Raw genomic sequence first — 14182 nt, 5'->3', positions numbered from 1 at the left:
AGTGAATAGCACCTATGAAGGCCGGCACGGCACACGAGGGGGTGGGTGGCCTGCACCACGCCGGACCGCCGGTGGCGATGTTTACACACAGCATCAGGTACTCATTTGAGGCCGAGTCGACCTAGGGGAGGTCCAGGACCAGTTCAGATAATATAATCGTCACTGGCGGTGTTGGCTGTGAGCGGGAATCGAACTCGGGTCGCCCTAACGCTCACACTCTCACACTCTCACTCTGACACTCATCATCACATTCTCTCACCTTCACACTCAACACACTCATCCTTATCCTCACGAACTCACACGCTCACCCTTACACTAACAACACGCCTGTGATCACAACTTTAGTCTACACACACAAAGACCCCCTGTATAGCCTTAACTGACTTTTGGGAAAAGTCCTGTTTGCGTGCAGCGCCTACGAAGGCCAGCACGGCACACGAGGGGGTAGGTGGCCAGCACCACGCCCGGCCGCCTTTGTCTCCCCAGTGGTGATACTTATACACCGCAGCAGGTACTCATTTGAGGCTGAGTCGACCTAAGGGAGGCCCCAGGACCACACACGGACAGAGACACGCGCACGCGAGATGCAGTCGTCGCACGGCCGCCCGCTTACTCTTTGACGAACTTCTGCAGCTGCAGCTTGATGGAGCGGTGTGCCTGATCGAACAGCACCTGTGGGCACACAGAGCGGTCGGTCACACGCGGCGTCTCAGGGAGCCAGGGAGAACCAGGGAGCGGCCGAGTAAGTGCGCCGGGGGAAAGCGCAGGGCAGGCGGTGGCGGTGGCGGCGGCGGCGTGGATACCGTGCAGGAGAAATGCACGGCGCGAAACGAACGCCTCAGCAAGGCCGTGCTCGCTAGGGGCGAGCACATCACGCGAACTGTCCGCGTATCCGTGGCCGAACAAACGAGACGGACAATAATGCGAGCGGGAAGGACAATACAAGACGGGCGATACAAACGAGGTGGACAACGCAAATGAGACAGACTCATTTGAGGCCCAGTCGACATCGGTGACGGTTTAAATGACCATCAACTCTGGGGGCGGCGGTGGCGGCACAGTGGCTGGCGCCAACACACGGCTAACATCAGCGGCGAGCGGCGTCTCGGCCGGCGGGAAAAGGTCAGCCAGAGGTCGCAACCGGGTATCCGATACCCGTACCCTACCCGATACCTGGCTACCCGTACTCGGCCGGGTACGGGTACGGGTACCCGTTTGCGACCCTGGTGCGGCCAGGTACGGGTACGGGTAAGGAATCAAAACCCGTTTGCGACCTCTGAGGTCAGCCTAGAGGGGTGCTTCTGTCAATTCCTCAACCTCATCGCCCACAATCAGCCACGCTCAATCCACCGCTGGACGAAGGCCAATCCCAAAGCCGTCGCCCATTGCGTGACAGAACCGGCGCGGAGCTCGCTTCTGCCCCGGACAGATCGCCGTGGAGATGTCTCGGCCTTGCCCGACGCACCCAATGGCAAGGGGGAGCAAGGGGGCAGTGTTCGTGAATAACAAACAGTAGGAGCAACACGGCCGAGAGGCGGGGAGGGGGTAGATTTTTCTGGCCCAGGCGTGTACAGGCACGTGTTCTCCGAGCATTGTTACGCAATCCCGTAGACAATAGATTTGGTAGTCACGACACATTTTTTCGAACCCGCCCCGCGCGCGCACACGCGGGCAGAAAGCACGAGCGCAGCCCTGCAAACGCGCCGCGTTCAGCGCAAACGCCGGCGGAAGTGACCTCCACCCGAGGGAGCTTCGGAGAGCCCCTCCAGACTCGAGCGTATCATCCCAGGGTAGTCAGACCGTCTGGAAGAGCTGGGGTTTCCCACACGTTATCCCAACGCCACCACTCGCGACCCTGTGGTGGTTACCCGTTTATACCGCTGCTTCATGTTGTTGTTCGTATTGCGGGGGGATGCCCACTGAGCGCGCGAGAGCGCTCTGCCAAGGACCGGTTCAGATGTGACTCGCCGCTGCCACCGGTCGCGAGCGGGAATTGAACTTGGCGGATGCCGGGTTCGTAGCGCGGTGCGCTGACCGCTGCACCACCGCTCGCGCTAAGCGCTCATCATCAGCCGTGGCTCAACCGGGGGGCAGGCGCCCGCCCGCAACGTCGAGATTGGCGAGGCTCGATGGGGCGTCCTCCTCCGACGTGTCACGAGCGTGCGATCGTCCCGAAAAGCGTTCCCCGTCGCGTGCCGCTCGACGGCGCAGGCGGCGGCGGCAGCGCGCGAGGCCGCGGTACGAAGGGGGGAGCGGTGAGACGGAGCGCCACGGGCGTCGAGAGGATCGGCAACGCACAAACATTTGGAGGGTGACAAAGCAGACGAGCAAAATTGATTCTTAAATCGAATTTGTGACCCCAAAATATGTTGGGGTGGGCGGCTGGTGGTACGGGGAGATGGGGTGTATCGTTCATTTGGCTAACGAGGACTAATAAGGTTTCATTTTGCTGGAATTAATTTACTTTGGTGTTTAATTTGCGCCGAAACAAATAATGCCACGTGGCAACTGGAGGCAAACGTTTTTTTCGCGATTGGTAACGTTCATCAAAAGAAGCACATAAAACAACAACAACAATGCCCATTGTTAACCCAGGGCAATGTCACGCGTTCACCATTGCAGTGAGGGTCTATTGTGGTCCACGCATCTCACTGTAGAATCTCCCCGGCCCCGTGGTCTGTCACCTGCGACCCGCCGACTGCCAACTCGCCCCCAGGGTGGTTGATGTCATCGGCAACCCGATGACTCCCCACCGCCCCCAATAACCCCCATTGTCTACCCCCCCACCACCACCACCACCCTTCCACTGTCGCTTACCGAGGCATTACATCACCATCGATGCACACACTGAGGCCAAACGTGGGCCCCTACATTGTTATGGCAGGCACGGGCTCACAAAGCCTGAACGCTTTCTCTCTCTCACTCTCTGTCGCACACTGAGCTCAGTATCTCTCTCTCTCTTGCAATCGCTCGCTCACGAGCTCTCATTCCTCTCCCTCTCACTCTCTCACTCTGTCGCTCTCTCTCCGTTGCTCTCCCCTCGCTCTCTCTCACTGTCACGATTTCGCTCTCTCTCTCTATCTCACTATCTCGCTCGCTCACTCATTCCTCTCGCCCTCTCTCTCATTCACTCTCCAACTCGCTCACTCTGTCACACTGCCACTTGCTCTCTCTCCCTCTCTGTTGCTCTCCGCATCGCGATTGCGCCCGCACGCTCTCATCTCCCTGCCACGATTTCAATCGCTCGTTCACCCCCCCCCTCTCTCTCACCCCCCCTCTCTTTCGCTAACCGCCCCCCCTCGCTCACCCCCCCCCCGCTCAGCCCCCCCCCCTCGCTCACCCCCCCCCCCCGTACGCGTACACACACACGTGCTCCCCTCCCCACCCTCCACATTGCCGGCTGAAAGCTCTTAAGCCGCTGACACAGAAAACAGAAATAATAATAATAACAGCGCCCATCATCAGCTGGCCTCGAGTGGGGTGTTTTTTAAAAAGGGACATTGCGCAACACTCGAGTCGCGGCGCATTTTAAATTCGTTCCGATCGCGCCGTGACCCGCTTTGTGCCGTGATGACAACGACAACAGAAACGACTACAAATACATTCCGACCGATTCGTGTCGGGGCCCCTAAAACCCGCTTGCCGTGTCTGTTTCCCCGAGAGGAGGCCAGATTTACGGTGCATCAAAGGAGGTGGGTGGGTGGGTGGGAGCTCATAATGGCCATGTCGGGGGCACTAAGCCGACTTGTGTTTAAGATTCTCCAGGTCCGAATTCAAGGTCTCTCCGCCGACATTTAACCTGATTGACAAGCGTGGCGAGTTGATGCGGCTGGGGCCCTGACAAAGACAAAGATCACCCGTGTAGCCTTAACAGACCGTTGGGGCAAGTGCTGTTAGCGAGCACTTATGAAGGCCGGCACGGCACACGAGGTGGTGGGTGGCCAGAACCACCACGCCCGGCCGCCTTTGTCTCCCAAGTGGCAATGTTTTTTACGCACCGCACCAGGTACTCATTTGAGGCTGAATCGACCTAGGGGAGGCCCAGGACCGGTTCAGTGGGTGTTGGCCGTGAGCGGGAAATCGAACTCGGGTCGCCAGGTTCGTAGCGCTAACCGCTACACCACCGCTCCCCTACGAAGGGCCGGCACGGCGCATCAGGAGGTGGGTGGGTCGCCCCTGACACCACCACTACCAAAGACAAACGCACGAACAAGTCCCTAAACAAATATCATTTGGTCACCCAACTCAATTTCACGAACAATTCCAGCAATTAATAAAAAAAAAAAAGCGTTCGTAAGAGATGATCATTTTTTTGGGTCAGAATCGCTGGCCGAAACTAAAATGTGTGCCGAACACCCGCCTCCACCTGGCTGTAATCGAATTTTTAGTCAAGAAGGAAACAGGAGCATTTCTCCACGAATCTGGCTGTCGCCTGATGATGTTGGTTGTTGCAATTGCCGGCGAAACGTCACGGTACTGGAATTGTGAATGTTGTGGAGGGTTTACTCTCCAACACACAACCGGTATTATTCATAATCATTCTGGCGAATTGCCCGATGATGCTGGATGCAATTACCAGCGAAACGTCGTACTCAAATTGTAAATGTTGTGGTTTCACGCTTCAACACACCGGTGGGCTAAAGCAGTGAACTATTTTGTCTTTTGTCAACGTGACACTTTTTTACTGATTGGCCGTGTCGGGTGGTGGAGGGTTACGACACATTTATAAATAACGCGATCTAAACCCAAAAACGTTGATTATGAACACAACCGGTAACTAATTGGCATGTGTTTACGTGACAAACCTTACTGATCGGCTGTGTCGGGTGGTGGTGGGTTTAACGACACAATTATATTTACGCCATGTAACCCAAAACAAAAAAACCTCTATTATGGAAGTAATCGAGTTGTTACGTGATGAACAAACGGTTGTGTCGTACACCCTCCTCCGCGTCGAGCGGAGGGTTTATATTTTTTCTTGGTTCTTTCGGTAAAGTCACGTAGAAGGGAAGTAATAAAATAATAAAAGGGTTTATTTGTTTGTTTGTTTCGAAGATCTCACAACGCTCACCGTGTAAAACTTGACGACCTCCTGCAGGCCTGAGGCAAACTTGTCCAGACACTCCTGTTGCCATGGAAACAGGGGGGCCCGGGGGAGGTGGGGGGGGCATCACTCACGGTTAGTCACATGATGCTCATGATGATGATGGTGGTGGTGATGGTGGTGGTGATGATGGTGTGTATAGGGGTAGCCACACTGGGAAACAAACAGTTGCATGATACTGATGACATTGGTGAAGATGGTGATGATGATGATCATGACAAGAATAATGATTCATGATGTCATGATGACGAAATTAATTGATGATGTTCGCCGGTGATGATGATGATGGCGGCCATCACTTAGCAACACACCGGCAACGATGGCGATGCCCCATCCCCTTCCCCCCGAACAACAGGAGCCGTCATGTTCATGACGCCAGGATATCCGACGATCACATTATCTCTTGAGGAGCCACACCACACTGTACGATTGTTTACATCTCGACATCAGCAGCTGTTGTTGTTGCCGCTGTTGCTGCTGTTGCTGCTGTCGCTGACTTTGACATTTAAAACCCAAAAACCAGCGTGGAAATTCAACCCGGCAGTTTTTTTTTAAATACTTCTTTTTTTTTAACAAGAAACTAAACAGCCGTGCGCGATAGGCGTCTCGGTCACTCGACATTTACTCGTTATGGATTTACCCGAGCGCCAATCCTCGACAGGAAGGGAGAGACGGGGAAAGGAGGGTCATGCAGAGGTCACGTTGAGGCCACGTGGGGGGTCCCGTGGGGGTCATGTTGAGGTCACGTGAAGGTCACGGAAGCTCAGCCGCAGCCCCCCGCCCCCACAATCCCAGAAACGGGTTAGTCTCTTATCTCAGACTGAAGGAATCTGATGAGCTATGAAGCTCTTTTTCACAGATGCCCAGGATGGTGGGGCGGGGGTCATTACACCTTCAATCGCCCTGTTTTGTCTTTGGCCATTTACGGTGTTGGGCATGAGCAGCGGTGATTCTTCAATAAATATCTCCCACCACTCTCATCAATACACCCCATCAAATCTTTTAACGGTCTCGTCTCTGGGGTAATGCGCCGTCGCGAGCACAGGGTTCAATCGCCCAACCGAGGAGAGAAACAGCCGTTGCAAATCGGCGGGGTGTCTGTAAGTGCTGAAGTCTTGCATGGTCCAGTCAAGGGGTCTCTGCGGATAAACGCCGTTGATGACATAACATCTCAACATCATCGCTTCCTTCCTTCTGCCAGATCCAGCAATTGTTGCACAGAGGAAACTCGAACCTCCGAGGTCAGCGCTCACGGTCTCCCTCCCGTCTGGCTCAGAGAGTCTTCGTGAGGCCCTTCTTGCGCGAGGGCCATGAACGCTGCCCCCAGCGGGTGAGGGGGGTGAGGGGGTGAGGGGGGTGAGGGGGGCAATCGACCCCCCGCCTCCCCTGCCACCCCCGCCCCTCGAGTCCCCAGTGAAATACACTGAATGTTTTTTGTTATTGATGTCGGGAGGTCCCTATTAAACGAATTTATTTAAATTTCAAGGACCACCACCACCACCGCCCCCCCCCACGTGAATCAGCCTGCGTGTGCCCCGGGCGACCGATCGTGGATACAGGGGAGCAGGGGAATCCGCGGCGGTTACGAGGAACCACATCCCCCAGGGGGCGGGCAGAGCTCCTGACCACGAGCATGTCGTCCTTGCGGGACTGGGTGACGAGGTCCCGCAGCCCGTTGACGAAGAGGCGGTTGGCCACGTTGTAGGCCTTGCCCGCCTCGATCATCCCCCCGCACAGCTTCACCAGCTGGGAGGGTGCGGGCGGGGGAGAGACGGCCAGCACGCACACACACGCACACGCGCGCACATGCACGCACGCACACACGCACACAGACACGTGCACACACACACGCACACACACGCGCACACACACGCACACATGCACACGCACGCACACACACGCACACACACGCACACACACGCACACACACACACGCACACGCGCGCACATGCACGCACGCACACGCACGCACACACACGCACACACGCGCGCACACACACACACGCGCGCACACACACGCACACACGCACACGTGCACACACACACACGCACACACGCACACACACGCACGCACACAAGCACACGTGCACACACACACACGCACACGCGCACACACATTCGCACGCACACACAAATGTTTTTACGAAATGGAGTTTATTTTGTTTTAACTGACTGAGAAGAAGCCAAGAGACCAAGAGTGACATGGGAGTGGTCGTCTGCTTGTAGGGGGGTGATGATTGCTACGCTTGGACAAATGATAGCAATCGTCGCCACCCCCTCTCCTGGAACATTTGACAAACAATTGTACAATAAAAAAGTCTCCAGCAGTGCGCGGCGACTGTGGCCACGTATACGGATGTATGCTGAACTTCTTTCACACCGTACATAGCCAACCGCGCTCATCGTACGTGCGCGGGAAGGACAACAAACCAAAGACAACCCAGAACAGAACCACGGAGCGGGTAATTGCATGAAATCTGCGTCCTAACATCCCCTCCGCCGCCCAACAAGAGCCACATAAGTTGTCACGCGGCGCGTGCGCACGCGTGGAGCGACCGGGCAGATTACCCCCCCTGCCTCGGAACGCTCGCCACTTGGGCTGGGAGAGAAATCCCAGGACCGGACCCGCGTCCTGACGGTGCTCGACGCAGCTGCAAGCGAAGCGTCGCGCGTTATCCGATTTCGCAGCTTGGGTCGTGAGATATCCCAACCGGTTTGACGCGGACAGTGCTGTGATGTTATCTCGGCGATAACGGCCCCATCGCCCGGCACATGCGGGTTGCATTTACGCGTTCCGTAATTAATTCGCCGTTATATAATCCGATTGTAGCACTGCTTGCTACATTGGGCACCTCTGGTAGTGAGAGAAAGAGAGACACACACACCACACACACAGCCCCAGGGCTCAAACACGAATTCTAACAGTGAATGGGCAAGTTATATTCATGCACGCATCATCTGATGGGAGTGGAGTGGTGGTGCAGCAGTTAGCGCCTCGCTGATGATGAACCCATAGACCTCGATTCGTCTCCAAGGCCAACATTAGCTGAGTGACATCTGATCGGGCCCCACTCCCCCCTAACCGAACCGCACTGGCCAGCATGGTGAAACATGGTCAAATATAATCCCAATGACCAATGTGACATAGGGGGGGAGGCGGCGGGGTTCATCCAGCAGTTGATTGACGAAGTCCTGTAATAATAATCAGATTATGTCACCCAGGAATCGGGGCTCAAAAACCCAGCTGTTCGGGGGCGATGGGCTCCAAATGTCAATCATCAGGCTTCCAGAGCGAGCGAGGAGGAGAGGACACCCAGGGCTCGGGTTCGAACCCAGGCTGGGCAGCACAGCGGCTGCACGGAGGGAAGGGCAGTGAGCTACGTCCTGGCCATGGTGACCACCTCGGCCGTACAGTGCGCGAGGCTCAGCAGCGTGTGGTGACGTCAATTCCCACGGGAGGAAAATCGCAGGAAAAAAAAAATTTCCAATAAAAAAATAAATTGTGGCCTCGTTTTCTCCCCCTGCTCGCCGCTCTCTCTCCGCCTCCTCCCCCCCCCCAAACTCCACTCCATCCGTCTCCCACTGCCTTGCTCGTGACTGCCTTCCCCCCCTCCCTCCCTCCATTAATTTCTGCTTCCTTCTCTCCCCCTTCCCTCCCTCCTTCCCCTCCCTCGCTCAATTTCTCATTCCCTCCCTCCTTCCCCTCCTCCCTCCCTCTCTCCTTCCTTCTCCCTCCTTCCCTTCGGTCCATCCCCTCATTCCCTCTTTCCCATCATTCCCACCCTCCTCCAATTCCTCCCCCTCCCATCTGCCTTCCCTCACACTGCATCTCTCCCATCCTCCATCCTCAATCCCATTCTCCTCCCTCCTCCTTTCCCCTCTCCCACCGCTCCCACCGCTCCCTCCTCCTCCTCTCTCTCCCCTTGCTGTCCGGTTACTCGAGTCGTCGAACGAGGAAATCGACGTCTCAAGTTCATCGGCGTCCAAGCTCCACGCCAAATCACCGTTGACTTCTCCACAAAGTGGCAATCATTTCAAAGACCACAACCCCCCACCCCCCGGGGGAAGGATGATGGGCTGAGTCAACCTCGTGCCCGACCAGGAGTCGAACTCTTGACCTTGCCTGCGGAGGAGGGGGGGGAGGCCACTGGGCCGGCTGACAACCGCATTGTGTGGTCGTCCTGTACGGTGAGACTCACCGCTCACCCCCCTCCCCCGCCATAGGAATGTGGAATTTCCCCCGCTGACTCAGGACTGTGAGCAGCAGACGAGCACTGATGAACGAATGCCTCACTGCTCGAGAAATCGCACCGAGCCCCCAAAGCAAATCGGGGCACGGATACCCTCCTGCTATGGTGCGGCTGTGTTCGTGCCAAGCTGGGGGCGGGAGGGGCAGAGAGGGTGAGTGGGGAGATGTAGTTGGGGGAGGGTGGGGGAATGGAGGGGGTTGTCAGCATCTGGAGGGTGTTTGCTGGCGGGAAACGGCCAAAACATCAATGCTTTCCGGTTCCCAAACCCAGCAGCCTGCCGCTGCCGCTGCTGCTGCAACATCGGCTCCGCTCGCCTTACACTCGCTCTGCTCTCTCTCTCCGCACTCTCCATTCTCTCCCCCCACTCTCTCTGTTCCCCCCCCCCGCCGTGCCCCGCTTCCAGTACCCATGAGATCTACACTCACCTCGCTCACCTCAAGCTCCCTCTCTGCGTCTCTCCCCCCACCACACACACACTGGGATCATCACCTCTGCTACTCCTCCTGACGCGGTAGTCTGCTGGCCTGACCACCTGCACGTGACATCGTGGTTGTTGCTCTGCATAGACATCATCATCATCAGCCGTACGAAAGAAGAAAAAACGAGACCTCCCAGACACGAATGCTGTCATCACATCTTACCCCATATCACCCCCCCACAAACAACAACCACGAAAATGTAAATAGCCACCACGATCATAATTTTACGTTTAACACCAAGTAGGCTTCCACGACCAATATCATCCATAATAGAGGTGATTTTTGGGGTTAGACCGCGTAAATATATAAATGTGTCGTTAAACCTGCCACCACCCGACACAGCCAATTAACACTTACAATCTGAGTACAGATTGGAGAGCCAAGCCACAACATTTACAATCTGAGGACAGATTGGAGAGCCAAGCCACAACATTTACAATCTGAGGACAGATTGGAGAGCCAAGCCACAACATTTACAATCTGTGCTCAGATTGTAAATGTTGTGGCTTGGCTCTCCAACACAAAGCGATTGGCATGTTCTATTTACTTGACAAACATTACTAATTGGCTGTGTCGGGTGGTGGCGGATTTAACGACACATTTATATATTTACACGATCTAACCCAAAAAAAACCCTGTATTATGCACAATATAACGATTACAACAGCCTACCACGAAACCAACAGATCCAACCACTACTGCAACACCAATTTACAACAACCGTGACCACAGCGGTTGTAATGGCCAGCGCACTACGTCCTGCAATCCAGAGGTGACCAGTTCGATTCCATCTCCAGGCTCGGCGGTCGAAAACAATGGGGCGGTTCCCTGCCTCTCCCAGCCAGACAAGCGTGCACACCACCACCACCGCCGCCGCCAACACGGTCGAGGCGATCGACGGCAGGCCAAAGCGTGGGCACGCCTTAAGATCTTGCGACACGTCCGGTCAATGTGGAGGCGTAGGCCAAATACCAGGCGAGGATTCACTCTGGTGGAGGCGCCTTCCGCCAGCGGTGGCGTGAGGCGTGCGGTTGCAGGGCTGCGCCCGGACATTCTGTTGTTTGTTTTTAACAGCTACTGATCTGTACCGTGTTCGTCTTCGACCACAAAGACGACGATTGTTCCACGCTGCTTAAAGTTTTAGCGGAGGGGGCCAAGATCAGAGAAACGGGGAGGATCAGAGAACGGATGGAAGAAAGGAGTGAATTGTCAAATCCGTAAATGATGAGAAAAAAAACCCATGATAGCAGAAGGATAGCGGAGGCCGGAACACCCCGTGGTGTGGCTGAGAGGCCTCCACCGTGCAATTCATCGTTCCCAGAGGCAGACTTGGCAGCAGTGACAATTGGTGGCTTACACTGCGCTGGTGAGTTCTAACGTGGACGAAGCCGGTCCACAGTTGTCTATCTGTTGCATCTCGGCTGCTTGCCTGAAGGTCGGTCACATTTTCTCAAATTGACTTTGATGCCGAGCTAAGACAGCAGGACCACAGCACAGTTACAGTGGAACCTCGGTATACGACCGCTTTGGAATACGTCCAATTTGGTATACGTCGTGTTTTTTCGAGAGAAAAAAATGTCTTGGGATACGACGTCTTGCTTGGGATACGACGCACTTGCTAGAACTTGTATGGGCCGGGATAAGTCACCGCGTACCCGCGTATGCCCCGTTCACGACTGAAACAAAGCGAGAGGGGCGGGGTGGCGTGGGGGAGAGGGGCGGGGAACGTGGGGGAGAGGGGCGGGGTGGCGTGGGGGAGAGGGGCGGGGGACGTGGGGGGCTGCCCCCATGGAGGGTGGAGCCCCGGGTCGAGGCGCGCGTGACGTGCGGGGTTGAGGCACGTCACGTGACCAGCGCAGCTGGCAGCAGCGCGGTCACGTGGCTTCTGTAAGCATTTTAGTAATTGGTGTCTAAATTATTTTATACAACCCCATTAATGTATAATATGCCACATAAAATATCATTTATTTTCCTCTGGAACGGATTATTTACTTTTCCTTTATTTATTATGGGAAAAATTAGTTTGGTATACGTCATTTTCGGTATAAGTCCTCCCTTCTGGAACGATTTAACGACGTATACCGAGGTACCACTGTACTTGGGAACTGCTGATGGTTTTAGAAGAACGCACAAAAGGGCGAGCGATTCACGTACGCGTTTTCGCGGCGCGTCTCGTGTTGGGAGCTCCGGTGCAGGAAGGAGACTGGAGGTGTGCGGGAGAAGGAATGATCGGGCAAAGATGTCGGGGATGAGAGGATGATGATGATGATGAGAGGGGAGGGAAGAGAGGGAGAAAGGTAAGGAGGGAGCGGAAGTGAGTTTGCGTGGAGCAGCGTTTGTTTTCACAGTGGACGGCGGGGAGAAGGGATTCATAGTGGGGGTGGCAACGCACAAGTCACGTGATTCCCCGGAGTGTTGAGCCGATTGAGATAAAGAGTCGCCTCCCAGCACTGACAATAACACGACGCAGCTTCGCTGACACCACAATGGGGATGTTACCGTCACTCAGTGGACAGGAAGGAACAGCGCAATGCTTCAGGCGAACTTCCTGAAAAAAGGCCAGTCAGCCAAAACAGTTCAAATCTAGATTTTAGTTCAATATCCCTTTCCCCTCTGCGTCATTGTGAACGAAAGAAAACCACCTACGGACATCGACACGCACTTGCCATGCCCCTCCGAGCGGGTACTCGTCTCCGTGATCCGCTAACCCCACATTAGACGGCCAAGAGGTGTGTAACGCCATGGAGTAGCGGGGGGGGGGGTCGAGGTGGCAGCTTGCGTTGCCACCTGTCGTGGCTCTCCGAGGGACATCTCCTTGTTCAGGTCGCTGCTGTGATGACGCACGACCAACGAAAGGAAACGTGAATGGCGTACTCCGAGACGCGTTGGGCGATGATAATGTATTAGGAAGAGGGAGGTGGCCATCATTGACTGGGAATGTCGCCCATTATATATTTATATTCTTTACCTCTCTCAGTTATTGACAAACGTGTTGAATTTGTGTCTAATTCCGTTTAGCGGTTTTAATTAAACGATTGAATGCACGGATTACCGTTGTCTCCCCCCCCCCTCCTCCCCCCCTCCTCCTCCCCCCTCTTCCTCCACCCTCCTCCCCCCTCCTCCTCCTCCACCCTCCTCTTCCCCCCCTCCTCCTCCCACCCCTCCTCCCCCCTCCTCCTACCCCCTCCTCCTTCCCCCTCCCTCCTGCTCCCTCCTCCTCTCCAGGAGGATGGAAGAGGGCGGGGGGGTGAGGAGGGTGCAGAGGGGGGGGGGCGTTGTAACCAGGGGGCACATCACCGAGCGACGCTCGTTTTGATTTAATTACATGCGGCGGCGGACGCGACGGAACAGCTGCTGCCTCGAGTGCGTTGAGGTGTCGGGTCGCCAGACGATCGATCGCGCCGCGACGCGAAACGCCAATCGCCAATCCTTCTTGCGCGTGGCACCGGTACCGCGAACCATAATAATAATAAAAATTACTGCGGGGAGCGGCGGGGTTAGCGGTCAGCGCTGTACTACGAAGCCGGCGCTCATGGCCAACACCGGTCACGATTATCTGAATCGCTTCTAGGTCGACTCAGCCTAAAATGAGTACCTGGTGCGATGTGTGAACATCGCCACGATAGAGACAAAGGCGGCTGAGCGTGGTGCTGGCCACCCACCCTGGAGGACCTAGAGAAAAATCCACGGGACCAGGGTCGGGATCGAACCCACGACCTCCTGTATACCAGGCGAGGGAGTTAACATCTCGCCACCGTGGCGACCCCCCCTCCCCCGTCACGGATACGGGGGAAGAGCAGCGGAAAAAACCCCAGCACGAGCATAAACCCGCGGTCCTGATCCGTGTGTCAAGTGGAACACCACCGCCGAGTGCAATTTCACTCCATCGCCAGATGCCTCCACCCATCAGGAAAGGGGGGGAAAAAAGAAACCTCACCGCTGCCGTACATCCACAACCACCGCATGACCTCGCCCGTCTGCTCACGATTCCATCTCCCCCCCCCAGTCCCCCTGCCACTCCCACACCGCCCACCATACCCCACCCCACAAACTGCCCAGGGCTGTAAAACCATGTTTTCACAGAGCCCGGGCTGCAAAACAAAAATAATATATTCCTGCTGCGTAGGTTTTCCCGTTTGAGCTCGAACAGCACCAGCTCTCCTCCGCTGTGTTTCTCCGGTCGAAGCCGCTGGGCGCGATGTCCGACGTTTCGCTCCCACGAGCTTCTTCGGTTTCCCAAAAGGGGCGATTGGCCATCGGACAAGGATAAGCGGTGAGCGGCAGCCTCCGACGAAGAAGGGACCGCGCCCGAACATCGCGTCCACCTCGCAGATGGAGCGGCGTGGATC

At 55.8% G+C, this 14182-nt stretch overlaps 1 protein-coding gene across 1 annotated transcript in view; it reads right to left on the bottom strand.

Moving 5' to 3' along the window:
• LOC144728265 (arf-GAP with coiled-coil, ANK repeat and PH domain-containing protein 3-like) overlaps positions 1 to 14182 on the bottom strand; it is an 85461-nt gene that overhangs the window by 46800 nt on the left and 24479 nt on the right. Inside the window, 3 exon segments of the mRNA XM_078607574.1 lie at positions 614 to 672; positions 5072 to 5125; positions 6731 to 6850. Of these exon segments, the coding sequence (XP_078463700.1) occupies positions 614 to 672; positions 5072 to 5125; positions 6731 to 6850 (233 nt within the window).

Source organism: Lampetra planeri, chromosome 28, assembly GCF_965212315.1.
Source record: "Lampetra planeri chromosome 28, kcLamPlan1.2.h2, whole genome shotgun sequence".
Lineage (NCBI taxonomy): Eukaryota > Metazoa > Chordata > Hyperoartia > Petromyzontiformes > Petromyzontidae > Lampetra > Lampetra planeri.
This window is presented reverse-complemented; position numbering and strand designations above follow the sequence as displayed.